General features: G+C 47.4%; 1 protein-coding gene across 4 annotated transcripts; it reads left to right on the top strand.

The window, feature by feature from the left end:
* Nucleotides 1–206: 206 nt before the first annotated feature.
* PRKAA2 (protein kinase AMP-activated catalytic subunit alpha 2) lies at nucleotides 207–22,601 on the top strand. Of its 4 annotated transcripts, XM_039556006.1 has the most exons (10): nucleotides 207–391; nucleotides 5,929–6,070; nucleotides 8,026–8,119; nucleotides 9,444–9,588; nucleotides 10,461–10,548; nucleotides 13,021–13,245; nucleotides 14,245–14,749; nucleotides 16,488–16,614; nucleotides 16,840–17,101; nucleotides 18,058–22,601. In XM_039556006.1, the coding sequence occupies exons 1-9, from the start codon at nucleotides 298–300 to the stop codon at nucleotides 17,076–17,078; spliced, it is 1,659 nt and encodes a 552-aa protein (XP_039411940.1). In that variant the 5' UTR covers nucleotides 207–297; the 3' UTR covers nucleotides 17,079–17,101; nucleotides 18,058–22,601. The 4 variants fall into 4 exon arrangements, with proteins under 4 accessions (XP_039411940.1, XP_039411939.1, XP_039411942.1 ...); XM_039556005.1 differs by having other exon boundaries at nucleotides 16,840–22,601; XM_039556008.1 differs by lacking the exon at nucleotides 207–391 and adding an exon at nucleotides 1,246–1,463 and having other exon boundaries at nucleotides 16,840–22,601.
* The last annotated feature ends 678 nt before the right edge of the window (nucleotides 22,602–23,279 follow it).

Raw genomic sequence — 23,279 nt, 5'->3', positions numbered from 1 at the left:
GGATGTCACGCCGGCAGGTGCACGGCAATAGAGAATACACCCCCGACCAGTGTCACTGGGGGAGGGCGTCCCCCCGGCAGGTGCCGCCCCCCGGGGGTGTGCCCCGCAGGTGTACCCGCGCCGGAGCGGTGTCCCCACCCCGCCGGTCCCCACCTGGCGGCGGCGGGCGCCGCTCCCGCTCCCCGCCCCTCGGCGGCCGGGCCCGCTCCCTCCGCTCCCTCCGCTCCCTCCGCTCCCTCCGCTCCCCGCCCCGCCGGCCCGGCCCTGTGCATTGTGGTCCGGCGGCGGGGGGCGAACATGGCCGAGAAGCAGAAGCACGATGGGCGGGTGAAGATCGGCCACTACGTGCTGGGGGACACGCTGGGGGTCGGCACCTTCGGCAAAGTCAAGAGCTGAGTACCGCGGCCGCGGGCGGGGCCGGGCCGGGCCGGGTGCGCCCCTCGCCGCCGCCTCCCTCCTCCCGCTCCCGCGGCCTCCGCGCCGGCATCCCCTCCCTTCCCTCCGCTGCCGCTCCCTCGGCGGCTCCTCTCAGCATCCCCGGGGGATGAGAGCGGCTGGCGGAGCCGTGTCCGGGCACACGGGCGGGGAGGCGGCCGCTGCCCGCGGCGGGGATGCGGCGGTGGCGGGCGGCTGGTGGGAGATGCGGCGCTTGCCCCTCGGTGGTCCGGGCTGCCACAGCCCCCGGAGTCCGTGCCGCGAGCAGGACCCACCAAAACTTTGCTCCCGCGCTCGCAGAGAGGCGATGGGGAGGCTGAGGCGCGCACCGCATCCTGCCCCTCGGTGCGGGGCTGCGCTCCTCGCCCCTTCCCTTCCCGAGGGGCGGCAGGTGCTCCGGGCGGCTCCTGGAGCCGGGAGCGAAGGGGCTTCGCGCTGCCGCCCCTCCGAGCATCGCCCCGCGGAGCCGAGCGCGCCCCGCAGCCCCGCAGCGGCTCCCGCGGGGATGGAGGGGCCGGGGCGGGCAGGGAGGAGCGAGCTGCGGCTTCACCTGGGGAAGGGAGGGCTCCAAAGCGACATTAGAGCACCTTGCAGTGCCTAAAGGGGCTGCAAGAGAGCTGGAGAAAGACTTTTGGCAGGGCGTGGAGTGGTGGGACGAGGGGGAATGGCTTCACACTGACACAGGGCAGGGTTAGATGGGATATTGGGAAGAAAATCCTTCCCTGTGAGGGTGGGAGGCCCTGGCACAAGTTGCCCAGAGAAGCTGTGGCTGCCCCATCCCTGGAAGTGTCCGTGGCCAGGTTGGATGGAGCTTGGAGCCACCTGGGATAGTGGAAAGTGTCCCTGTCCATGGCAGGGGGTGGAATGGGATGAGCTTTAAGGTCTCCTCCAACCCAAATTGTTCCAGGATTGCAGCATGGGGGAGATTGTGTCAGGCTGGGGTTCCAGACAGGGATTCCTTGGCCAGTCATGCCAGAGCAGCCAACTGACATCCTGAAGGCACCAGCTTTGCTTTACCTGGCTGTGAGGTTTGCAAATATTTGTATTTCTTTTCCCTGTAATTCTGCCATTACATGGAAATTTCATTTTTTAAGCAAGATACTAAAAAACCAAAAAACCCAACAAAATTCAGTGTGTTAGCTGTGTTTACCAGTAGGAAATAGGTTTAGCTTGAGCTGGAGGAGCAGCTGCCCCACCCCACTAGGATGTGGCCAGGCAAAGGGGTGCTGTGCCTGGCCTCAGCACCTGGAGTTTTAAAATAAACCCAAATTGACAGCAGATGAAGGAAACCACCACAACCACTGCAGCAAAGTCCACCTGTGACCATTAATCACGCCCCTAAAAATATATTGCTGTGTTTAATCCCAAACCACAAATTTACTGTCTAAAGAATTATCAGAATAAATACTTCTAACAGTAAGGACCATTTAAATCACTCATGTATACTAGCAGGCCTCAAAAACTGCTCTAAAGGCAGGGTCTTTTTTCCTTGCAGACCAATTTAAACCTTCCAACAATAGTGGTTTTTTCCTTAACTAGCACAAATACCCCCTGCCCCACCTATGACCTGACTTTGGTAAAAATGGACATTTTCCAAAGAAATATTTCAAATAACATAAAAGAGGTTTCCTAGCTCAAAAATCCTTTATAGATGACTAGTACCTTTATATGGTTTTTTTTTCCTTAATATTTTGCCTACAACTGACAGGTTGAAGTTTGTTCTTGAGACTGGGACCTGGAATGAAGAAATGGAATCTCCCATTTATAAAGAATTACAGCATTTTAATCAAATTGAGCTTTAGAAAAACTTGTATTCACATGAGAAAAGTAAAGAGGTTTTTGTCAGTTGATTCAAGCATGGTGTGTTGGGTACAATAATTGCTTTTCCAGGGAGAAGTCAGGTGCCATCAGTGACATTTCTTGTTGCTGATGTGTTTTCTTCAAACTCTGCCTTGCACAAAGCTTTGGTTTTGGCACTTTTTCCTGCCTTACTCCTCAAAGTTAAGAAATTGTAATTTACAGTTGCTCAGGATTATTGTTATTAAGGAAATAAGAAAATGGCAATGAAAGGGAGGATTTAGTGACGTGGGGTACGAAGCAGAGCTTGAACTCATGGCTGGAGCTGAGTAGTCATTTTGAGCCATCAGAAGCCAGCGACATGACAGAAAAAGTCCCTGACTTGCTGGGTCATCAGAGAACTGATCTTCCTAAAAAGTGGCTGAACACTGCAAGAAACTGTTTTCTTCTAAGCCCATTCAGTTTCTTGATCTCATTTGCAGAAAGTACACACAAGGCGCAGAGGGGAGCAAATAGGCTGGCAGATGAGGGCAGGATTTTGGTGATAGTGCTGAAATCCCATCTGGAAATGGTGATGAGGACACAGCATCTGTTGGAAGAGAGGAAGGTGGCAGGAGCTGATGTGGTAGATGGATAGGAGGTGTCATGTCAAGGCTTGAAGTTACCACACAGCATTTTTACCAAATATAGTTATTTTCCCTGTCCCCCAGGCCAAAGGTAAGAATAATTTGCGGAAATAGAACTGTGGAGAAGATCTTGGATTTGGAGTTTAGCAGAGCCTTGGAGGAAGGAGGTGGCATGTTCTTCCCTGAGGGCTGGTAAGAACAGATTAGACAGATTGTGTTTTCCATGGGCATGTCCCACCCTGTGGGTCCCCAAAAGCTCTCCTGTGACCACAGCCCTCACACAGCTAGGTTCACAGTGGGTGCAGCCTGGAGAGCTTCAGTCAAAATCCAGCAGAGTAACCTCAATATTTTTTTCCATGTGATGCCACCCATGGCATCCCTGGGGGCCTTGGTGGCTTCTTTCCCACCAAAGTGACCGATCTGTGGTCCCTCAGTGCTTGGGTTGTGTTTATGTTGGTTGTGGTGGCACCTCCACAGGCTCCAGTCGGGATCAGATCCCATTTTTCCCAGGCACTGTGGCATTGCTGCTGAAAGGCAAACTTTGTGTCAGAGGGAGGAGGAACCAAAGGAGACTGAGCAGATGAAGGAGAGGGAAAGGCGAGTGCCACCAGGGCAGCTTTAATACAGCATTGCTAAATATATGCTTTGGATGGATTTCATTTTTAACTTTGGGCTGAGATAAGGGCCAGCAGAGCTGATAGGAAAGGAGTTTCCTCTCCCCTCCATAAGCTTCTACATTGCCCTGAAGCATTTGCAAAAGTGTTAACTGCTTGTGCTGCCTGAGCTGGTAGGATAAAGAAAGTGAGGTAAAAAACCCATGCTGTCACGGGGTTTTAATTGTTATCTGTGCTCAGGGTGCTAGAATCATTATTCTTCCTCTTTTTTTTTTTTTTCCTTTTATAAAAGTAAGTAAATGAGAAGTGTCTCCTTTCTACTTTTTTAACCTGAGAAGGAAGGAGGAGGTGTCCTCACCACCAGGCAAGGCCACCACTGCCCACCCTTGGGGTGAGGATCCTCGTCCATACCTATGGGAGACGTGGGACCTGCCCCTCACTTCTGGGATGATCCTGGGGGGTCAGAGATGGTGACTCTGTGAGCAGAGGGAGGGTTGTCCTTACTGCCCATGTCAAAATGCCTGCAGCTACAGAGAGCCCTCAAAGGCTTAAAAGTCTCCCACCACATATAAAATTTTGTTCCCTCTTTGTCTCTCTCTCACCGAGTTCAAGGAGGCTTAACAAGTCACTGGGGACAGAAACAATAATATCTCTGTATCTAATGCTTACTGTAAGCAGAAGATGGATTACAAAATAGGCTGTTTATTTTTAATTATTAATGTGTTTGTGCTAGGAAACCTTTGCAGAGTTACACATTGTTTGTCACGGATGGGAAAGGGGATGAACTATTTGGCAACAGTATTAAAAACAATAATTATTCATTCTGGGCATGGCCCTTTTTTTTCCCCCCAAGTGTATAATAAAAATTTTTCAAAGCATATGCTGAGGCAAGGCCAGAAAGTGTTGTCCTGAAACAAAGGGTGGCAGAAATCACTCCTAGTTCAATGAAAAAACTTCGCTTTACCTCCCTGCAGCACTGCCCTGCTCTCCTCTCCCCAAGGATTCACCAGGGAAAATGCCTCCCAGGATGATTTACAGCACTCTCCTTGCACTGCACAAGGGGAATTATCTGCCTCCTCCTGCCCTCAGTTAATCCCTAAATTGCATCTCTGCTGCAAAGCTGAGTTTATTTTCATTCCATCATCCAGTAGTTTTAAGTATTACGAGGAATAAAATGGACATGCAAAGTGGTGCTTTAATTTTCAAGGGCAGTAAAGTGTTTTATTTTTAGGATGCTCTTATTGAGGAAAGAATCTCTGGCAGGTCTTATCTGGTGGCTAATAATAGTGACCTGGCGTGCCCTGAGTGCTGCTGCCCTGCCCTTCTCACGCCTCCTGCTTACCCTGGGTGCTTCTGATCAGCTCATTAGGGCTGCCCAAATTACAGGCTCTAATAATGTAATAACAGGGTTTGCTCGCAGTAATTAACTCCTTGCACCGTGTGTTAGTACTGGAAGGGCGACGTTCCTAATTAGAGAGCACAAATATTTAATGCAAGCAGGTTTTCCTGTGCAGGCTTTAGGAACCCATCTGTGTGTCACCCTGTTGAATATCCCATTAGGAAACACTGAGAAGGGGCAGCTCATGGTCTGAGAACCATTTTTGGATATAAACACCCCATTTTCAAGCAGTTTCTGCTCTCAGCTTCAATACAAATCTTACTTCCTGGGAGCTTTTTATTTTTTGCGTGGTCTGTTTATTGATAACAAATGGAGCCCCACGCTGGATTCGTTTCACATCATTAAGTGCAATTCCCCCAGTGGCAGTGGGGCTGCTCCCAGTTTGTGGTTATGGGTTTTTCCCTGAGCACAGGAGACAAACATCAGCATCTCAATGCACCAAGTGCATTTAAAAAAAACACCTCGTATTGAAGTTTGTATCTTTGCTAAAAGCAGAATTTGCTCCTGCAGTCCAGCAGTGTTCCTGCTGCTTGTCATCAAAGCAAGAAGCATGCTGGAGGGAGTATAAATAGACATTCATTTTAGTAATGCAAATCCTGCAGTCCTATTTTGGGCAGGGAAGATCCTTATACCATTTTTTAAAAAAAGAAGTGTGATGTCCAGTTTTAAGACTGGATTTATGGGGAATTTTGTCAACCAGTGTGTTATGGTGGAGATTCTCCTCTGCCATTTAAATATATCTGTTTCTGATTAATCTAGTTTTTACATGCTATAAATCCTTGCAAATTAGCTTGGGGTATGACCTCCTCCAGCAACTCACTTTGTTTTATTTAGTGGAGTGGTTTTGGCAGATAAGTCCCCTCTCTTCTGCCTCTATGACTCCTCTGGGAAAACAGTGAAGAGAAAAAAATTTAAAAATATTTCACACCCCCATCTTTTGCTTTTTTCCCTTCAGAAGTGGCTTTTTGCTTATAGTGTCCTACACTGCTTGAGTGAATCCTGCTGCACTGTTTAGTGACTTTGCAATGCTCTCTCTCTCTCTCTGTCTCTCTAATAGTTGGTGAACACCAGCTGACGGGGCACAAAGTAGCAGTAAAAATACTGAACAGGCAGAAAATCCGCAGCCTGGATGTGGTGGGGAAGATCAAACGAGAAATTCAAAACCTGAAACTCTTCCGGCACCCTCACATTATCAAACTGTGAGTACCCTCCCTGCCACGTGTTCAGCTGCTCCTCTGTGCACAAAGACCTCTCATACACACTTAACGGGGTTGCAGGAGATGGATTAGAGCAGTAAAAAATGTGTTTAGCCAAGATTTTTTGTGTTGGAACATCCACTGGCACAGGTTGCCCAGAGAAGCTGTGGCTTCCCCATCCTTGGAAGTGTCCCAGGCCAGGGTGGATGGGGCTTGGAGCAACCTGGGATAGTGGAAGGTGTCCCTGTCCATGGCAGGGGGTGGAACTGGATGGGCTTTAATGTCCCATCCAACCCAAACCATTCTGTGATTCCATGAATTGCAGCATGGTCAGGCTCTGAGAGTGAAACCTTGGCCTCCAGTCAATAGGATTTATGTTTTAATGCACTGATTATCCAGAGCTTAAAAGAACATTTTTTTTTTTGAAATTTATTATTCAGACATAAGTTTTCAAAGTTGCCACTTTGATGAACCTGAGTTTGGGTCGTAAATCAGCACCTGCACTGCAGCCTCTGGGATTCCTGCTCAATCCCCAGTTTGTGCAGCCAGCCCACATTAATGAGGCACTCGATAATATCTTTGGCATTCCTATAAAAGAAAGCTGTTGAATGGTAACTGCAAGGGTAAGTTGACATTTAGGTCAGCCTTAAAGCTGGCATGAGATATAGCAAATACCTGGGACTTAGAGGCAAGGGAAAACAAATTCTCTCTCCAGTTAAATAACTAACCATGCAGCAGCTGTTGACTTTAGAGTAACTTCACAGTTCCATGGATTTATTGGAGAACAGATTGGTATTATTTCATGAAAAAAGCACCAGCAAGGCTCCTCAGCTGTGTGCCCAGCATCCTGCAAGTCAAATCCTGTTCACACATTTGTCAAAGCAATTAAAATTAAATCCAGTTTGACAATACCTGTGTCCTATGGTACATGTTGCACTCATGAAATACTGTGATAAAGATGTGAGAAGACTGGGGCACACAAACCTCTTTCAATAAGTTTTTAAATGTATGTAAAAGAAATATTGGGGCAATTAACTGTAACTTCGATGTCTGGGTTCAAAGCTCTTCAGAAAATTGAGGTTGATGCTATTGGTCTTTATGGGACTATCCCACGTTCCCTTGCCAACCTCTGAAAATTGCTGAAATCTCTTTGTTTCAAATTACAACCCAGCTGTAAAAATTCAAGAAATTCATCTGCAAAAGAAAGGAAAAAAAAAAAAAAGAAGAAGCAAACAACAACAAAACAATGAATCTGTAATAAAAGTGAGGGAGGTCCCAGCTGGTGCTGCTGTGAGTTCCTGGGGCTGCATTGACCTCAGCTGATCACTGGCAGTTTATTCCAGCTGGGACACTGAAATGCCTTTGCAGCAGTCAGGGATCATTTTGAAAGAAAATGGAGAATAAATCTGCAAGTTGAAGGTGATACTCTGGGTTTTTTTTCTCCCCATTCTAGAACACAGAGGGTTTTAATATTTGAAAAATAATTTTGGAGGGAGTGGCATCCTTTTTGTTTCTGTACCTATCCAGAAGAAGCTCTCTCTAGTGCCTAGAGTTCTTCATCTTCTTTTTTCTTGACTGAGGGAAACCAGATGGATCCTCTCCTTGCCCCCAGCTAACCAAGCATTCATTTCTAAAGCTGTTGTTGCAGATTTTACCCAAAATGGAAATTTGAAAGTCAGGGCAGTCCTAAATGTGATAAGATTGCCTGGCAGATATTTCAGAGGATTATTTAATAGGCTGAAGGAAGATCACAGGTCTGGAAGAGAGGTCCTTTCACAGACAAGTGAAAGATTATACTGGAAACAAGAGACAGCTTTTCAGAAGTGGAAAGCAGTTACAAATGCAAGATCCAAACAAATTCTTGTTTGTAACACTGATGTGGAGTTAACAATCTGTTTAAAAGCCTTTCCCTGTTCTTAATTAGGTTTTTTTTCTAAATCTGCTTGTGTTTTTTGAAGGTACCAGGTCATCAGCACACCAACAGACTTCTTCATGGTCATGGAGTACGTGTCCGGCGGGGAACTGTTTGATTACATCTGTAAGCACGGACGTGTAAGTGCCAGTCCCAAGTCAGCCCAGACACTTGTGTGGGAAGAGGATGGTGTTCAGGAGCAAAATGACTGCTCAAGGGAGCACAGTTAAGGTTAAGGCCCAAAATAGAAGTTGCTTCACAGCAACCCCATCTGGGGTGTCTCGTCCTGGCTCGCACGAAACTTGTGTGTGATTTTTAGCAACGTTCTCAGGCATATCCCCAAACCAAAATATCCAAGGTAATGTGTTGCTTAGGGCAAATATTTGGAAGACTGGCTTATTTTTGTGATTTTTAGTGATGGGTGGCCTGTCAAAAGCCCCATGTTTCGGCAGCAGATTTATGGTATGGGAGGGGAAGACCACTCAGTGTGGGCTCTGCCCCAGTCATTCAACTCTCCCAGACCCCCCCTTGGCTCCACATCAGGTTCTTTGAAGACTTTTCAAGGATGTGGCTTATCTGAGCAACATTGTCAAATGCCAGCAGTCCCTCTGGGTATAGATCACCTGAGGTGTGGGTTGAGCCTGTGAAATGGGAGATTTTGGTTACAAAGAAAATCACTGATGTCTGCCCCATGGAGGAGTTGCAGGCAAGGAGGTAAAAATGGGCCAAAGTGGACATCCACAATAAGGGTTCAGGTGAAGGATCAGCCCATCACATGTTCCCTCTCTGTGCTACAAAATCAATACATTTACAGTAAATTGCGTTAGAGTAGTGCCATGGTCGATGGAGCTGACTCAATTTTCTTTTCTATGTTCTGATTTCTCACACATTTTAGCCATCTAGATCTTTTCAGAGACTGATCTGGATCCTTTCTGACCCTCTGCATTTATAAACTCAGTTTTTCATGAAGAGAGACTTTTGGAATTCGTCACTAAAAATAGTAATTTTAAATATAGTTTCTCTAATATGGCTCATACAACCTTACAGCTATACAGGTAATTAAAATCACCACAGTATTCCAGCTTCACCTGTTGCTTCCAGAGGAAGTCCATGAGGAATTGCTCCCAGCAACATCCTCTGTGGTGTTTTGTCCATTCTGGATCTGTACCAGTCCCATTGGGACAGCAGGCCATTGTCTGATAGGTGCCACCTTTAAATACTTGTCGACAGCTCAGCTGAATTGAGGTCTCACCTTTCATCTCTGGGCTGCATCATTTGCAAACACTGGCACATTTTAAATGCAAGGGTGAGAAATCTGCTTTATTTGCTGCTTCTGGTCGCAGGCACACTGGGATCTTCTCTCTGCACCCTGCAAGCTTTTAGCTCCTTGCTAAGTCAAACCTTCCCTCGCCAGCTCTGCATGCACACCACCCTGCAGGGCTGTTCTCTTTGCTGTTCCCACAGGTGGAGGAGGCAGAAGCTCGACGCCTTTTCCAGCAGATCCTCTCTGCGGTGGATTACTGCCACAGGCACATGGTTGTGCACAGGGACCTGAAGCCAGAGAACGTGCTGCTGGATGCACACATGAATGCAAAGATAGCTGATTTTGGTACGTGACCCCAGCAGCATTCCAGAGGCGCAGCCAGCGCCGCTGGAGCGTGGCCGTGGAGCCGCCCTGCAAAACCCAGAGCCTGCTGCCCCAGCCACCACCAGCTGGAAAGCCCACACTTACAGACACTGCCCTTCCTGCAGCAGCAGGGATTATTTGTTGCAGGCTGCTTCTGTGCTGGCACTGAGAATGGAGCAGCGAAGTAATTTGTAAATCTCTGCTGTGTTTTAGTGTAATCACCCGACGTAAAATTTACCTCATTTATTTTTGAGGCAGACTCGGTGCAGCTAATTTGGGGTGAGCTGGCTGTGTGTGTTTATTTTGGTGCATGTTCTCCCTCTGTTTGGCCATGTGCTCTTGGCCTCAGTTCATTTTACAACAAGCAGTAACAGGAGTCTTTAAGTGGCATTATGGATTGAAATCCATTAAAATACCCGGGCTACCAAGTCTGTCCTGGTGAGTCCTTTCTAGCAATGTAAATCCTTCTGAAGACTTACTCGTGTCACAGCCCCACCCAATTCCCATGTGAAGTAAGAGCTCTGGGATGAATTATGTTTCTTTTCTTCCATGCTCTGGGATTTGCAACTTGGAGGAGCAAAATTAGCCAGGAGTGAATATTTCTTGGTTGGGTATGAAAAAAACCCAACCAAACAACAACAAACCCAACAACAACAACAAACCCAACAACAATAATAATAACAACAACAATAATAATTTTCAAATCAGCTCAGAGGGGTCTATCTAAATTATATCAACAGTTCTCTTCCAAATATCCCACTCCACTTGCCTGCCTCTCCTCTGTGTGACACAGAAGAGTCCATGGCTGGACTTTCAAATCAAAAATCAGTATGTAATAAACATTTTCTTTGTAGGACTGTCCAACATGATGTCAGATGGTGAATTTCTACGCACCAGCTGTGGCTCCCCAAATTATGCAGCCCCTGAAGTCATCTCTGGAAGGTAACACATTCCATTTCTAATCAGACTCTATGTGAGCACATGGGCTTTAAATTTGTTCTTAGTATTGGAAACAGCTTTGCACATCTAGTAAAAGCAACTGCATCCTTCCAACCTGGATTTTATGTTTGGGTGAATCTGTTGGCAAAGATCTGAAGGTTTTCTTGGTTATTTTACTTCTCAGTAGCTGTAATAGCAAACCGTGTTTTGCTACAGGTGTTTACATTGGAAGAATTATTAATACCAGATGTTGACTGTTTATATTGCTAATTAAAGAGGGTGAAAATGACTCTTTGGATGCAAATAGTGAGGTTCCAGGTGGAAAGGCTTTTCCAGGCCACCCCCTCCTCTCCTGCCCACCTGCAATATAAAACACAGTGTTAATGAGGAAAACCATTCACTAACAAAAGGACCAGGAAGATCTTTAATTACTTCACAACACTTGTACTGAAAATACTTGTCTTCTGGTTCCTTAGGCTTGGGGTTTTGGCTATGGCAGTAGGTTCAACATTCAGAGCTTTATTTTGAACTGATTCGTTGAATTGACAAGCCTCCTGTGTGGTTGCATCTCTCAGCATGAAACATCTGTACAGCACATGGAGTGTTGAACACACTCCACAAGGTTGGACTGGACTTCCACGTGTTGATACAGAAGTGTTGCCTCCTATATTTTACTGTCAGGAACAGAAATTACATAGAAAGTACATTTTTCCCTAATTCTCTCTGTAATAGCTTAGCAAGGATTGCAAATATAGGTTTTCAAATTTTCGGTCCTCTATATGGTCCTTCAAACTTCCCATCTCATTATCTGCCCCCTTTTTTTTTGAATCTTCCTTTATTTTTCCTAATCCAATGTCTTTTTGCCTATAAGCGTAGCTTTTAAATAGAACATTTTGTTCAGGATGTGTTTGCTGTGATTATGGTTATTTTATCCTTGTTTACACCAGAGCAAGTGTTGGCAGAGCATCCTAGGAATTAGACTAACATCCAAAAACCCTGTTGTGGCTACAGCTCTGTGTGTGAAATGAAGTAAATCCTCATTGACAAGAAGGGGACAAAGCCAGAAACTACTGGGATTCCAAGAAAATAGTCATAGTATTTCCATTTCAGTGAAGGCCAGACACATGTTTTTCAGTTTGTGTAGGAGACAAGGCACATGGCAGACCAGCAAGAAGGATTTAGTCCGAGTGTTCCAAGGGTACAGGCAGTGCAGCTTAGTAGCAACAAAAGTAAGCAGGAAAACCAAAACTGAGCCCCCATGTTGCCCATTTTCACTGGCTGCAGCTGCATCCCTCCCTCATCACTCCCACCTACAGTCTCAGGGCTGCCTGAGTTTCATGCCCCTGCTCCATGTGCCAAGCTGGCCTCTTCTCAGAACTGTAGCAGCGTGTGAGAGCTGCATTTGAGGGGGGCAGGCACAATCCACCCTCCCTGCCTTGCTGGTGGGTGTGTGGGGCAGGGGGGGGCTGACTCCTGGCTCCTGCTGCCTTCCCTGCTAGAGCACAGAAGCAGTAGAGTGTGACAGCTCAGGCTTCAGAGCCATGAAAGTGCATCTCATTTGGACTTAAAAGTCAAAAAAACTGCTCACAGTGCAGTTATCAGCAAAAGAATCAGGCTTCTGATCTGTGGGAGCTGGGCATGGAGGCAGGGCTCAGGGGGCATCCAGCTGATCCTCTGCCTTTCCAAAATGACTTTGCTGCTGTCCCTGGCCTCAGCAGGGAGAGCCTCACCCTTGGACAAGCAGACCAAGTGTTTTGGGGGTGTTCAGACAATGGCCACGTGCATGACCAGCATGGTTTCTACACTGATGTGTCTGCAGTGATGCTTTTCAGGGGGAGCATGTGCAGGATGCTGAGGTTTCACCAAGAGACTTCTGTGTTTGCATTTCAACCTCTGTATTTTGGCAGGGCCTCACAGCCCAAGGGGAAGTGTTGCCTCCCAAAATCTTTGGGGAAGCATCAGTTGTAGCAAAAAGAGATAAGCACACCAAACAAGGAGCAGCAGAACTGTATATTTGGGGTGTCCTGGGTTGGTGATGGCAGAGAGCACATTTGGCAGCTTGTCAGAAGCAGGAGCACTTAGATACCAGCAGACCAAAAATAAACACTCAGAGACAGAGTATCTGCTGCTGTTTGATCTGCCTCATTCAGTGAACAGAAATTTCTGGCTGAGCCCTCGGGGCAGAGGAGCAAACAGCCTGGCAGGGCTCTTGGAAATGTTGGGTTTGGCCTTTTGGAGAGTTTGGTGGAGGCAGGGTTGTACACAGGAGTGTGGGCAGCCAGTGCTGGCTCTGCCATTCATTTCCCTGAGCAGTTTTGGCTGAGGCAGATTTGGTTTGAGGGGAACCACATGAGCATCCCTGTTGTGGGCTGGAGCTTTTCCCCTGGTGGAGCTGGCAGGGGGATCCCCCCACCTGCACCCTGACAGAGGAGAGGATGGTGGTGACACATTTCTCCTGTCCTTGCCCTCGTGCAGGCTCTATGCTGGCCCAGAGGTGGACATCTGGAGCTGTGGTGTCATCCTCTACGCCCTCCTGTGTGGCACTCTGCCTTTTGATGACGAGCACGTCCCCACCCTGTTCAAGAAGATCCGTGGCGGGGTGTTTTACATCCCAGAATACCTCAACCGCTCCGTGGCCACGCTGCTCATGCACATGCTGCAGGTGGACCCCCTCAAGCGAGCCACCATCAAGGACATCAGGTGGGCTGGAGTGGGCTGGCTGCCTGTGGGGGTCTCTGGTGTCCTGGTGACTGTCCTGAGGGTCACCTGCTGGCAGGTGGGCAGGGTGGTTCTCAGGAGTAGTCAGCTAATCCAGATGGTTTTTGTCCCAAGTGATTCAAGGAGCAGCCCTGCGCTCTTCTGTGCTGGCTGGATGATGATGGTGATGATGAACAGGATGAGGATTTTATATATATTTTATACCTATTTAAAATTCTATTTTATTCCATTATAAAATAGCCTCAAAAATCTCTTAACAGCACTTAGCAAAACGAGCTATAGCATCCAATAATCCTAAGAACTTAATATCCACCAGCCCTTTTTCATTACTTTATTTCAAGACCACGTCCCTCTGGGTACCAGATAAAGAGGGTAATCATGGTACTTACTGTATATCCAATAGAAAAGGAGGAGACACCCAAGAATTTCTAATTTAATATGTAAATATTGGATGTATTCCATCTAGCTGGTATGCTAAGCATAAACATAAATATTACTAGGACTTCCAGGACTTCTCAGGTTTTTAATGCATTTTCAATGGACAGCCTTAACTTTACCCTTCAAGTAAACCCATGCAAACTTCCTTTTTAATTTCTTAATTCCTTAGGATTAGAGGATTTAATTACATGTTAGAGCAGCAGCACATGTGGTGAGATTACAGTCAATACACAGAACCTATAGACAAGGCACTGTATGAGTTTTAGACACTTAAGATTCACCTCATTGTAAATCGGTGGGAATTGGGTACCTGGGTAGCTTGGATGTTCTGATCTCCATCAGGCCCATGGGAATCCCAAAGTGTGAAAATCTTGGAAGTGCTGAGGTCTTACTTCCAAGCCCAGTGTGCAGAGTGTCATCACTGTCCCAGTACCGGGCTGGGCTTTGCTCCCAGTTCATCAGCTGGGCTTTATTCTTGGCTGCTCGTGGTTTCCCCACCTTGCCTCGCACAGAGCTCACGGTGCTCCCCTCTGCCTTGCCCAGGGAACACGAGTGGTTCAAGGAGGAGCTGCCCAGTTACCTGTTCCCAGAGGACCCTTCCTACGACGCCACGGTCATCGACGACGACGCGGTGCGGGAGGTGTGCGAGAAGTTCGAGTGCACGGAGTCGGAGGTGATGAACAGCCTGTACAGCGGCGACCCGCAGGACCAGCTGGCCGTGGCCTATCACCTGGTCATCGACAACCGCCGCATCATGAACCAGGCCAGCGAGTTCTACCTGGCCTCCAGCCCCCCCACCGGCTCCTTCATGGACGACAGCACCCTGCACATCCCTCCGGGCGTGAAGCCGCACCCCGAGCGGATGCCGCCGCTCATCGCCGACAGCCCCAAAGCCCGCTGTCCCTTGGACGCCCTCAACACCACCAAGCCAAAGCCCCTGACTGTCAAAAAGGCCAAGTGGCACCTGGGGATCCGCAGCCAGAGCAAACCCTATGACATTATGGCCGAGGTGTACCGGGCTATGAAGCAGCTGGACTTCGAGTGGAAGGTAGGGAGTGCTGGTGCTCTGGGGTGGGTTTCCAGCATCCTTTTCCCTGTAAGGTCAGGGAGGTTTGTAAGCGTGGTTTCAGCCTCACCTGTTTCCAGATAAGTGCCCCCACCTTGCCATCATCTCTTGCTATTCCTTGTTAATGCAAACTCTGAATTAAGGTGCCAGCTGTGCTTCGGTGTCTGTGGTGTTTGTTTATGGCGTGAAATAAGGGGTTTCTTTCTGAGTGCTCCGAGCCTTTGGCTGGAAAGATGATTCTGCCTCGTTTAGCTGCAGGGTTAAGAGGAGCTGTTCACATTTCTAATTTTAGTGGCTAATTCCTTGCGAGGTCATCTCGAGTGCTCCTGAGCAGAGGAACTCTCATTATTTCTGCCTGGTCCTGTCAGGACTGAAATGCTGAAATGGCACAGTATGCATTGTCCTGAAGGATGCACGGATGAGGGGCAGGGGGCCTTGAGAGCAGGATTTGTACCATGAGTGTGATGGCCTTCTCCTTGATGGAGATGCTGCAGTGCTCGTGGATCAGATGTGTTTTCAGACACTTATTGCTTCCTCAATTTAGGGCTCAGCTTCTTGATTTAAACCCAGATGTTTTAGTTGACAGTACTCACTGCAGGTATTTCTCCAGGGCTGTGCAACATTTATTCACAGTCTTTTTCAAAGTTGGAATAATAAATCCCTAAGTTAGCCCTGGATCTCTGCTGCCGTGCCCGACTCCCTAAATCCTGGTGCAGGCCCTGAGGTGAGCCCTCCTAACTTGTGGCCTCCTGACTTGTGGCAGCAGCGTCATGTGAGCATTGGGAGTGAGGTAAGGAGAATTTCAGCCCAGATCTTCATCACCAGGGGAGTTCCCCTCCTCCTTCCAGGTCCCAGGGGTTGTACTGTATGAATTTCACTGTGCTGCTTTTCTAAAACCTCCTGGCTCTGCCTTATTTTTGATAATATTATGTCTTGAAAGCCAAGTAGCTTCCAGAAACCCGATTTCCCTGCACCAGCCAGGAGATGGACCATGGCCAGGTGCATTTGCCCACACTAGCCAGACATTTGTTAGCTACATGGTTTTGCAGAGAGTGAACAAATCTGCTGTACTTCTGGTACAGCCTCACAAACCAACTCAACCCAACATCTTTGTGTGGGCAGTGGAGCTTATTTCGTACGAGGAGGTTTCACAATAGTCTTTCCCACCCTAAGAATAACTTCAGATGTGACTCTTCATCAGAATTAACTCTCCCATCCACGCAGTTTCTTCATAAATATAGTGCAGAGAAAAGATCTCATCGTAAATGAGATGCAGCAGATTGTCAGGTGGGAGGCAGCAAGGGGAAATACACAGCTCGAGGGTGAGCCACAAACACTGAGTTTAGCTGTGCTGATGGAAGAGGTTGCTCTGCCCAGCTTGCCCTGGTTTCGTGGACGCTGTCCTTCTATGTGGGTCCACGAGTGGATTTTTTGGCTCATATGGCCATGGCTGCTGGTGAGGGAGGAGCAAACATCAGTTTTGTGCCTGGCAGATGGGTCACTGCAGCTTCCTCTGCCAGCAGCTGGTGAATCAGAGCCTTAAGAAGAATATTTAAAGATAGGAGGAAATGAAGCCATTTGCTTAAGCTTACAGGCATTGTCCTTTTGAGAAGCTGTTTTTCCCAGAAGATGTCTTGCTCATATTTAAAAAAAAATAAGAAAAGAAGTGTTCCTGTTGCTGCCTGGAATCTCCCTGCTGAGGGCAGGCTTCCCGTTGCAGGTGGTGAACGCCTACCACCTGCGGGTGCGCCGCAAGAACCCCGTGACCGGCAACTACGTGAAGATGAGCCTGCAGCTCTACCAGGTGGACAACCGCAGCTATCTGCTGGACTTCAAAAGCATCGACGGTGAGTAGGAGATGGAGACACATAGAAGGGCAAGGCTGGAGGGTTAAGAACCATCCTCTGCATTTTGAAGCGCTTATGGGGCTGTGTCAAGTTGGTAAAAGTCCTTTCAAGCCGTTCGCCTTTGCCGCTGTTCCCATTTCCTTACCACACCGGCATTGCAGCTGCCAAACTAATCCCACTTTTTCCTTTCTTTTTTTTTTTTTTTTTGTTGTTTGGCTTGTCAAGACGAGGTGATGGAGCAGAGGTCTGGCTCCTCCACGCCCCAGCGCTCCTGCTCGGCCGCGGGCTTGCACCGGCCACGCCTGAGCATCGACGCGGCCGCGGCCACCGAGTGCCAGTCGCTGATGGGCTCCCTGAGCGGCTCCTTCGTTGGCAGCATCCCCTCGGTGCCCCCACGCCTGGGCAGCCACACCATGGACTTCTTCGAGATGTGTGCCAGCCTCATCATGGCCCTGGCCCGCTGATGGCACCAGCCCCGCCGTGCACTGTGAGGATCTGCGCCGGCTCGTCCGCCCCTTGTTCCTTTTGCTTCGTTGTTCTTCCTCCTCCTCTCCTGACCACCCCACAGCCCGTGGCACAGAGCCAAGCCCAGACCCAAAACATCCTCCCCTCTGACAAGGCAATGAGGAGATTAACTTGGTTTCTCTCCTTGTGCCTGGTGAAATGTATCCAATACCCTTTTTTTTACCTAGTGAACCCCATGGGAAATGTCGAGGCTGTAAAGTAACAAATGTATCACCAAGTTTTTGGAAAGCACCTTCCCCTGGTTCATCCTGAGTTAATGGAGGCATAGCCGAGCTTCCTGCAGGGAGGTTGATGTCTCCCCATCGCTGTGGAGAGCAGGGGCAGAATGGGCTGAGCCAGGTGGAAGGTGTTGACAAGGAGCTCCATGAAATGGAGTGGAAGGTGATGAAGCAGCTCTGCAGTGTTCACACCCAGGTACTGGCCTCTCTAACTCTTTTGTCCCCAAAGCAGCAGCTGCTTAGATGCTTCTGCTCTAGTGCAATATGACCTCCCTCCCCTCTCTTTTTCCCTCTGCTGGAGATGGGGAGGGAAGGTGGGATGTGCAAAGGTCCTGTTGCAAACCTGCCATGGGGAGGCCTCCCCGTGTCCAGTCTTTGCAGAGGAGTGTCCCTAAGGTGCTTTACTTCCTCCCGAGAGCTCCGGACAGCACTGACCTGCTCGCCACGTTCGGAGCTGAAGGCAGATTGCCTTTTTTCCAGCCCTTAATCGCCACCTCCCTCCAACCTGTTCCCCCTCCCCTGCCTCACCACGGGCTCCAGGGGCTGAATCCCAAGCAGGGTTCAGGTGAGCAGGGGACAGCATCCGGATCACCCCCCTGAAAACCCAGCACTTCACCTGAGGGTTGGGATCATCACTGAGCCATCAAGAGCCATCAGCACCGCACAGCTCCGGAGTGCTCACCTCTCACCTTTCCCCTAGGAAGCTCTGCCTGTTGTCACCTCCCTCAAATCACTGCCAAATCTGCCTTCCCTGCTGCTGGAGACTCACTTCCCGTGCCCAAGGGCTCTCCCGTCCTGCTGCTGCCCACTGGACTGTGACCCTCGCCGCTCCGCTGACCAGGCAGGGATATCCCAACCCAGAATTTTACTGTTCCTTTGCTACTGGCTATCTGAAGGATGGGATTTTATTTTTTAAGACAAACTGCGGGGATTTTTAATGTTAAATTCTTGTTACCTGAGGGTAAACCCTACTGCATGTGTGACTTCTTTGTTTGAAAGGGTTATTATTTTTTATGACACAGGATTAATCTAATGGGCAGCGTTGGCATCTTGCTTGGGTTTGACATGGTGTTTAATTCCATTTACTTGATTAAGAAGTAGTAGTCTAATCAAGGAACAAATGCTTTATGAAAACCTTGCCAAAAAAATCCTGAGTGGGGGGGTTTGTTTTGGGTTGGTTTTTTTTTTCCTTTGTGTTCTGTTTTAAGAAACAAAGCAAAGAACTTTTGCTGGTCCCAGGTATGCAGTCATTCAACTTGAAAAAAAATGTAATCTGTCTTTTTGATAGCTTCTTATGACCCCTTGAGGTTTTTTCCTAGGGTTTTGGGGTTTTTTTTTTGGTACAGTTGCACTTTAATTTATACTTTCTGCAAGTTTCTATGAGAAGCAAGGAAGAGAACAACACATTAAGCCTTTTTTACTGATCATTTAAGGTAAGACAAACACGGGATATTTTTGCCATCTACTGGCAGTTAAATGGACCTTTTCAGCTTGAAGTCCCTTTTTTTTTAAAAAAACCACAGAATTGCCTTACTTTTGTTACAGATTGTGCTTGGATCCTCACTAACGTGACTTTACAGCTCCAGTTTTTCCAGAAGCCGCACAAAGTAGAAAGCTTCCCAAAAAATAGAAAAAAAAAAGAAAAAATCAGTTTTGTTGTTAAGCTCTTGAACACTAAATCCAACACAGCAGTGGTTGGACTATAAACCCACAGCAGAACAGCTTTGTTTTTAAAAGAAATACTGGAAATATTTGTAGTGCTCCTAGGTTTTGTAATGAGCCTTTTATTATATTATGATTTTTAAATAAATACTCTGGGGTGGAGGATGGCTTTGGTGCTGTGCCTGGTGGCTGCCAGGTGATTTGTGTCCCCAGTGCTGTGGTGTGAGTTTGGATGGAGAATCCAAACTCCTGCATGCAAAAACAAAAAACCCAAACCCCACCCCAGAGTCAAAGGTGAGCAGCACCCAGCCCTTCAGCAGCTTTTGGATCAAGGCTGAGACACAAGCAAAGAGCCCTGAATGGTTTTGGGCAATGGAGAGAAACCCCTTTGGAAAGGAGCAGGAGCAGCTGTAGGGACAGGCATTAATTCCCATCCAGGAAACAGCAATGTGTGACGTATTTGAAATGTTAAAGGCTTTTCAAATCTTCACTCCCAGCTGAGCATCTTGCCAAATCCTGGAAGCCCCTGTAGCCCTCTTGGTAAGGGGCTGGTGTGTTACAATCTGGGGCTCAGGAGCAGGTAGATGTACTGATGTCTTTTTTAAAATTGACTCTTGTCCTCTGGGATTTCCTACCCAGCAGAACTAATAGTACTAAGCAGCAGCACATGCCCTTGGGAGGAAATATTTGCTTCCTGGAGGTGGGTGGGATTTCTAGGCTGTAGAATAAGCCCCTTGTGGCACTTGGCATCTTCTCAGACCCGTGCAAACATTAACTGCTATGTGGATCTGCAAAACCAGTCCTGCCTGGAAGGCAGTCAGAGTTACTCAGCTTTCCATATGGGCAGACACAGAGATGAAGCAACTTCCCTGCTCAGGCTCAGCAGAGGCAGTGGAGGGAGCAGGACTGGTGGAAGCACCTCCTCAGTGACCACAGCAGATTGAACAGTCCATCACAGCCTTACCCAAATCCGTGCTGCACTTTGAGGACTTTCACTTCTTTTTATTATTTATTTTACCTTCAAATAGGCTGTGTTCTGTTTCCCAGCTGCAGAGGAGCTGCTGACCTCCAGTTACATTTACCAGAGGAAGAGTTTAACTTTCACACTGTGGTCAGCTCTTTTTGAGTTATGCTGGTACATGCACAAGCGTCGGGAAAAGCAGGGTAGACAATATTTGAACTACAGAAACTTGAATTACTCCAAGTGCAATTCTTCAGAAGCCACTGGACAGCTGTGCTTTGCAAGCCACAAACTCACCCAGACGTTGCCTCAGCCTGAGGGAGGGGAGAGAGAAAATGCAAAGGATAAAGAGTTCAGATAGGCTCCAACAGCAACGTCCAGCTCCTGGATGAGTTAATTCAGAAACACCTTGTGCTGTTCTTGTTGGAAGCTATACATATGTAAATATTATATATGCATACATGCATATATATAAAACATAGATGGCACCCCTGTCGTTGGCCTCTCAGCTTTTTTCTTCCAGCAGGGCAGGAGTGTGCCCTGGACACTGCCACCGCACTCTAATCCCAGCCTCTGAGAGGAGCTGGACAAAGGGGATGCTATTTTTACACCCTCTTTTAGGTAAAGCCCATGAGTAGCTTAGCTGACCCCATCAGGCTCAGCATGGCCTTGGCCAGGGATGGGAGGAGAAGTGGCATCAGGAGCTGTGAGAATTCTGCCCTTCCATCCACTCTGGCCAAAGCCCTGGTGACGATGGGGTTTGGGGCAGGTTTATTTTCAGGAGCTGGAGCTGGTGAAGGCAGCAGGATATATTTTTCTCTTTAACAGGTCAGAAATGCATCTTCAGCTGTGTGTCCCGTTTAGCATTTCATGAGGTGTGTACAAGCACAGGGGAATATACGGGCAGTGTTGTAAAAACGTGAGCCGGCTGGTTAGTGTGTGATGTGTGTGCGTTTTTGTGTGTGATTATAGCGGCGTTCGTGTTGGAATAGATGAGGTTTGAACAAAATAACCCTTCTGTCTACTCCTTTTCATTTCACTGCTCTTTACTGTCAGTGTGCACCCCTGTAGGAGAAGAGGGACCTGTGTGCAGGACATGAACTCGTGCCTTCGCTGTGCGTAGGGACTGCTGGAAGTGGCAGCTCTGTTTCACGAGGTGCACAATTTCCCCAGCTCATGCAGAATCCCCCCGCTGAGACATGCAGGCCATGTTTCTAAATACTTGAAGTACCATTTGTTGTGCAATTATTTGGCTTCACCCTTTTATTAGCTGAGAGGAGAGAGGGAAGAAGAATCGCACATCTGGATGAGCCAAACCAACCCCCGCTCGAGCTCCTGCTGTTTCTTTCCTGGAAAGTTTTAGGATCTGGTTTTGTTCCAGGTATATGATGTACCTTACTAGAGTCACCTTTCTTAAGGTCTTACTTTGGTATGGACTTTTCATTCAGTGCTTTCCTTTGGCTTCCTTAGCCCTCCCCTTATATATCCCTTTTTCATCATTCACTTATGAAAAAAACCCAACAGCTTCTTGTAATTCTGAGCTCCCAGTCTGCCTCCTGGCCATGGAGTTAATGATTCAGCCAGAGGTACCTCACTCCCATGCCTGAGAGACAAACTGGATCTCAGAGTTCCCACATTACACCTACTGATGGAACACTGACTTTTGCAGAGAGCACACCTGGTATTCGATGCACAGATCTTTGCCTGTTTTAATCGTCAAAATTAGGAGAACTGGACTGTGAATCAGAGCTCTACCTGCAAGCACGAGTACACTTTTGGTGTTATAACAAGTCTGTTTTCAACAAAAGCCTTGAAGTTCCTGCTGAAGCTGCCTTAATTTAAAATTCGAAGTTTATTTGTAAGACTCATCTCTGGTTATTATTTTTTTTTTTCAAGTTTGGAAATAGTTTATTTATCCTCATCTCACAAAGCTGTGAAGTAGATCCTGTAGCCATGGTAATATTTATTCTTGTTGCTGAGAGCATGTTCATGTGTTCTGTATCATGTTATACCCACGTGGTTTGTACTTCAATGCATTTGTTTTGGTTTTTTTTCTTTTAGAGCACAAAGGAAAACTGCATCCCAGGATATCTGTGGTGTCCATGGCCCAGCATCTTTGGGCAGACAGACCTCAGCTCTGTGAGAGAGGTGAACTGGACTTGTCCACTGCAATTTTAAAATTCATACTCTAAGGAGTATTTATGATTTATAATATTATGTATTTATGATTTTTTAAAAAAAAAGATACTGAACTTTAAAAAGTTCTGAGTAGAAGCATCCCTTCAAATGTATCAATAACATGAAGCTCAGGAAAAAAACCCAAAACCCTGAGCTCTATGAACACTCCATCCTTCTTGATATTTTCTTATTTTGTCAAATGAGGGCCTGGAGAGGGTTTTGTTTTCCAATTCATGGCTTTAGTACTTTCTGTTATGGAAGGGCACAGAGCCCTGGTTCAGTTTTGTCCTTTGTGCATTAGATAATCACAACGAAGCCTTTTTCCTTCCATTTATGGTGTGGAAAGTGTTTCTCGGTGTACTGCACTGCATGTGATAGCTGTCTCCATGGTTGACATTTGCACTTTAATAAACTCAGAGATGAAAAGAGATAAAAACAACAAATCCTTCGAATTTCCTTATTGCACAGTCCCCTTTCTGCAGGCTGGGGTTGGCTGGTGGAATTTCCCTCTGGAGATCCTTGCACATTCCAGCTGTGGGACCACGGATGCCCTCAGGGCTTGGTGGGGGGCAAAGGGGTGGGAAGGGGAGGTAAAATTTCTATGTGGACAATTTAAACAGCTTCCCCAACCCAAAATCCATGCCAGGAGCCAGGCCCATGTATTTACATGTGCTGACTCAGATCTTCACTCCTTACACCAAGGAGTAAAGAGAGAGAAGCATTTTAAAGACATCATGCAAAAATAACCTTTCCCTGCAGAAGAAGTGTCGGGGATAAAGCTGGGGACCCGTTTCCTCTGTGCCTGTGATGCAGGAGGATGTAAATCCAGTTAAAGCACACAGCTGCAGGGAGTGCTCCACATTTGTCCCCATCCTCTCCCCTCTTGACACAATTTCAGTTCTCCCTCAGACTCGTCACCTCACAACTGTTATCATGATTATTTCCCCTTTGAGGGGAAACGTGGAGGAACAGGGTTTAACACTCAGATGAGAATTGGTTTAGGTTTTGATGTGGTTAGGATGTATCAATGAGATTATATATAAAAGAAAAAAAAAAAAAAGGATGAGCTTAATTTCCTGACCAATCTCTTGACCTAAATACAGCCAACCTGTGGTTTAATT

The sequence above is a fragment of the Corvus cornix genome, chromosome 8 (assembly GCF_000738735.6).
Source record: "Corvus cornix cornix isolate S_Up_H32 chromosome 8, ASM73873v5, whole genome shotgun sequence".
Taxonomy (NCBI): Eukaryota; Metazoa; Chordata; class Aves; order Passeriformes; family Corvidae; genus Corvus; species Corvus cornix.
This window is presented reverse-complemented; position numbering and strand designations above follow the sequence as displayed.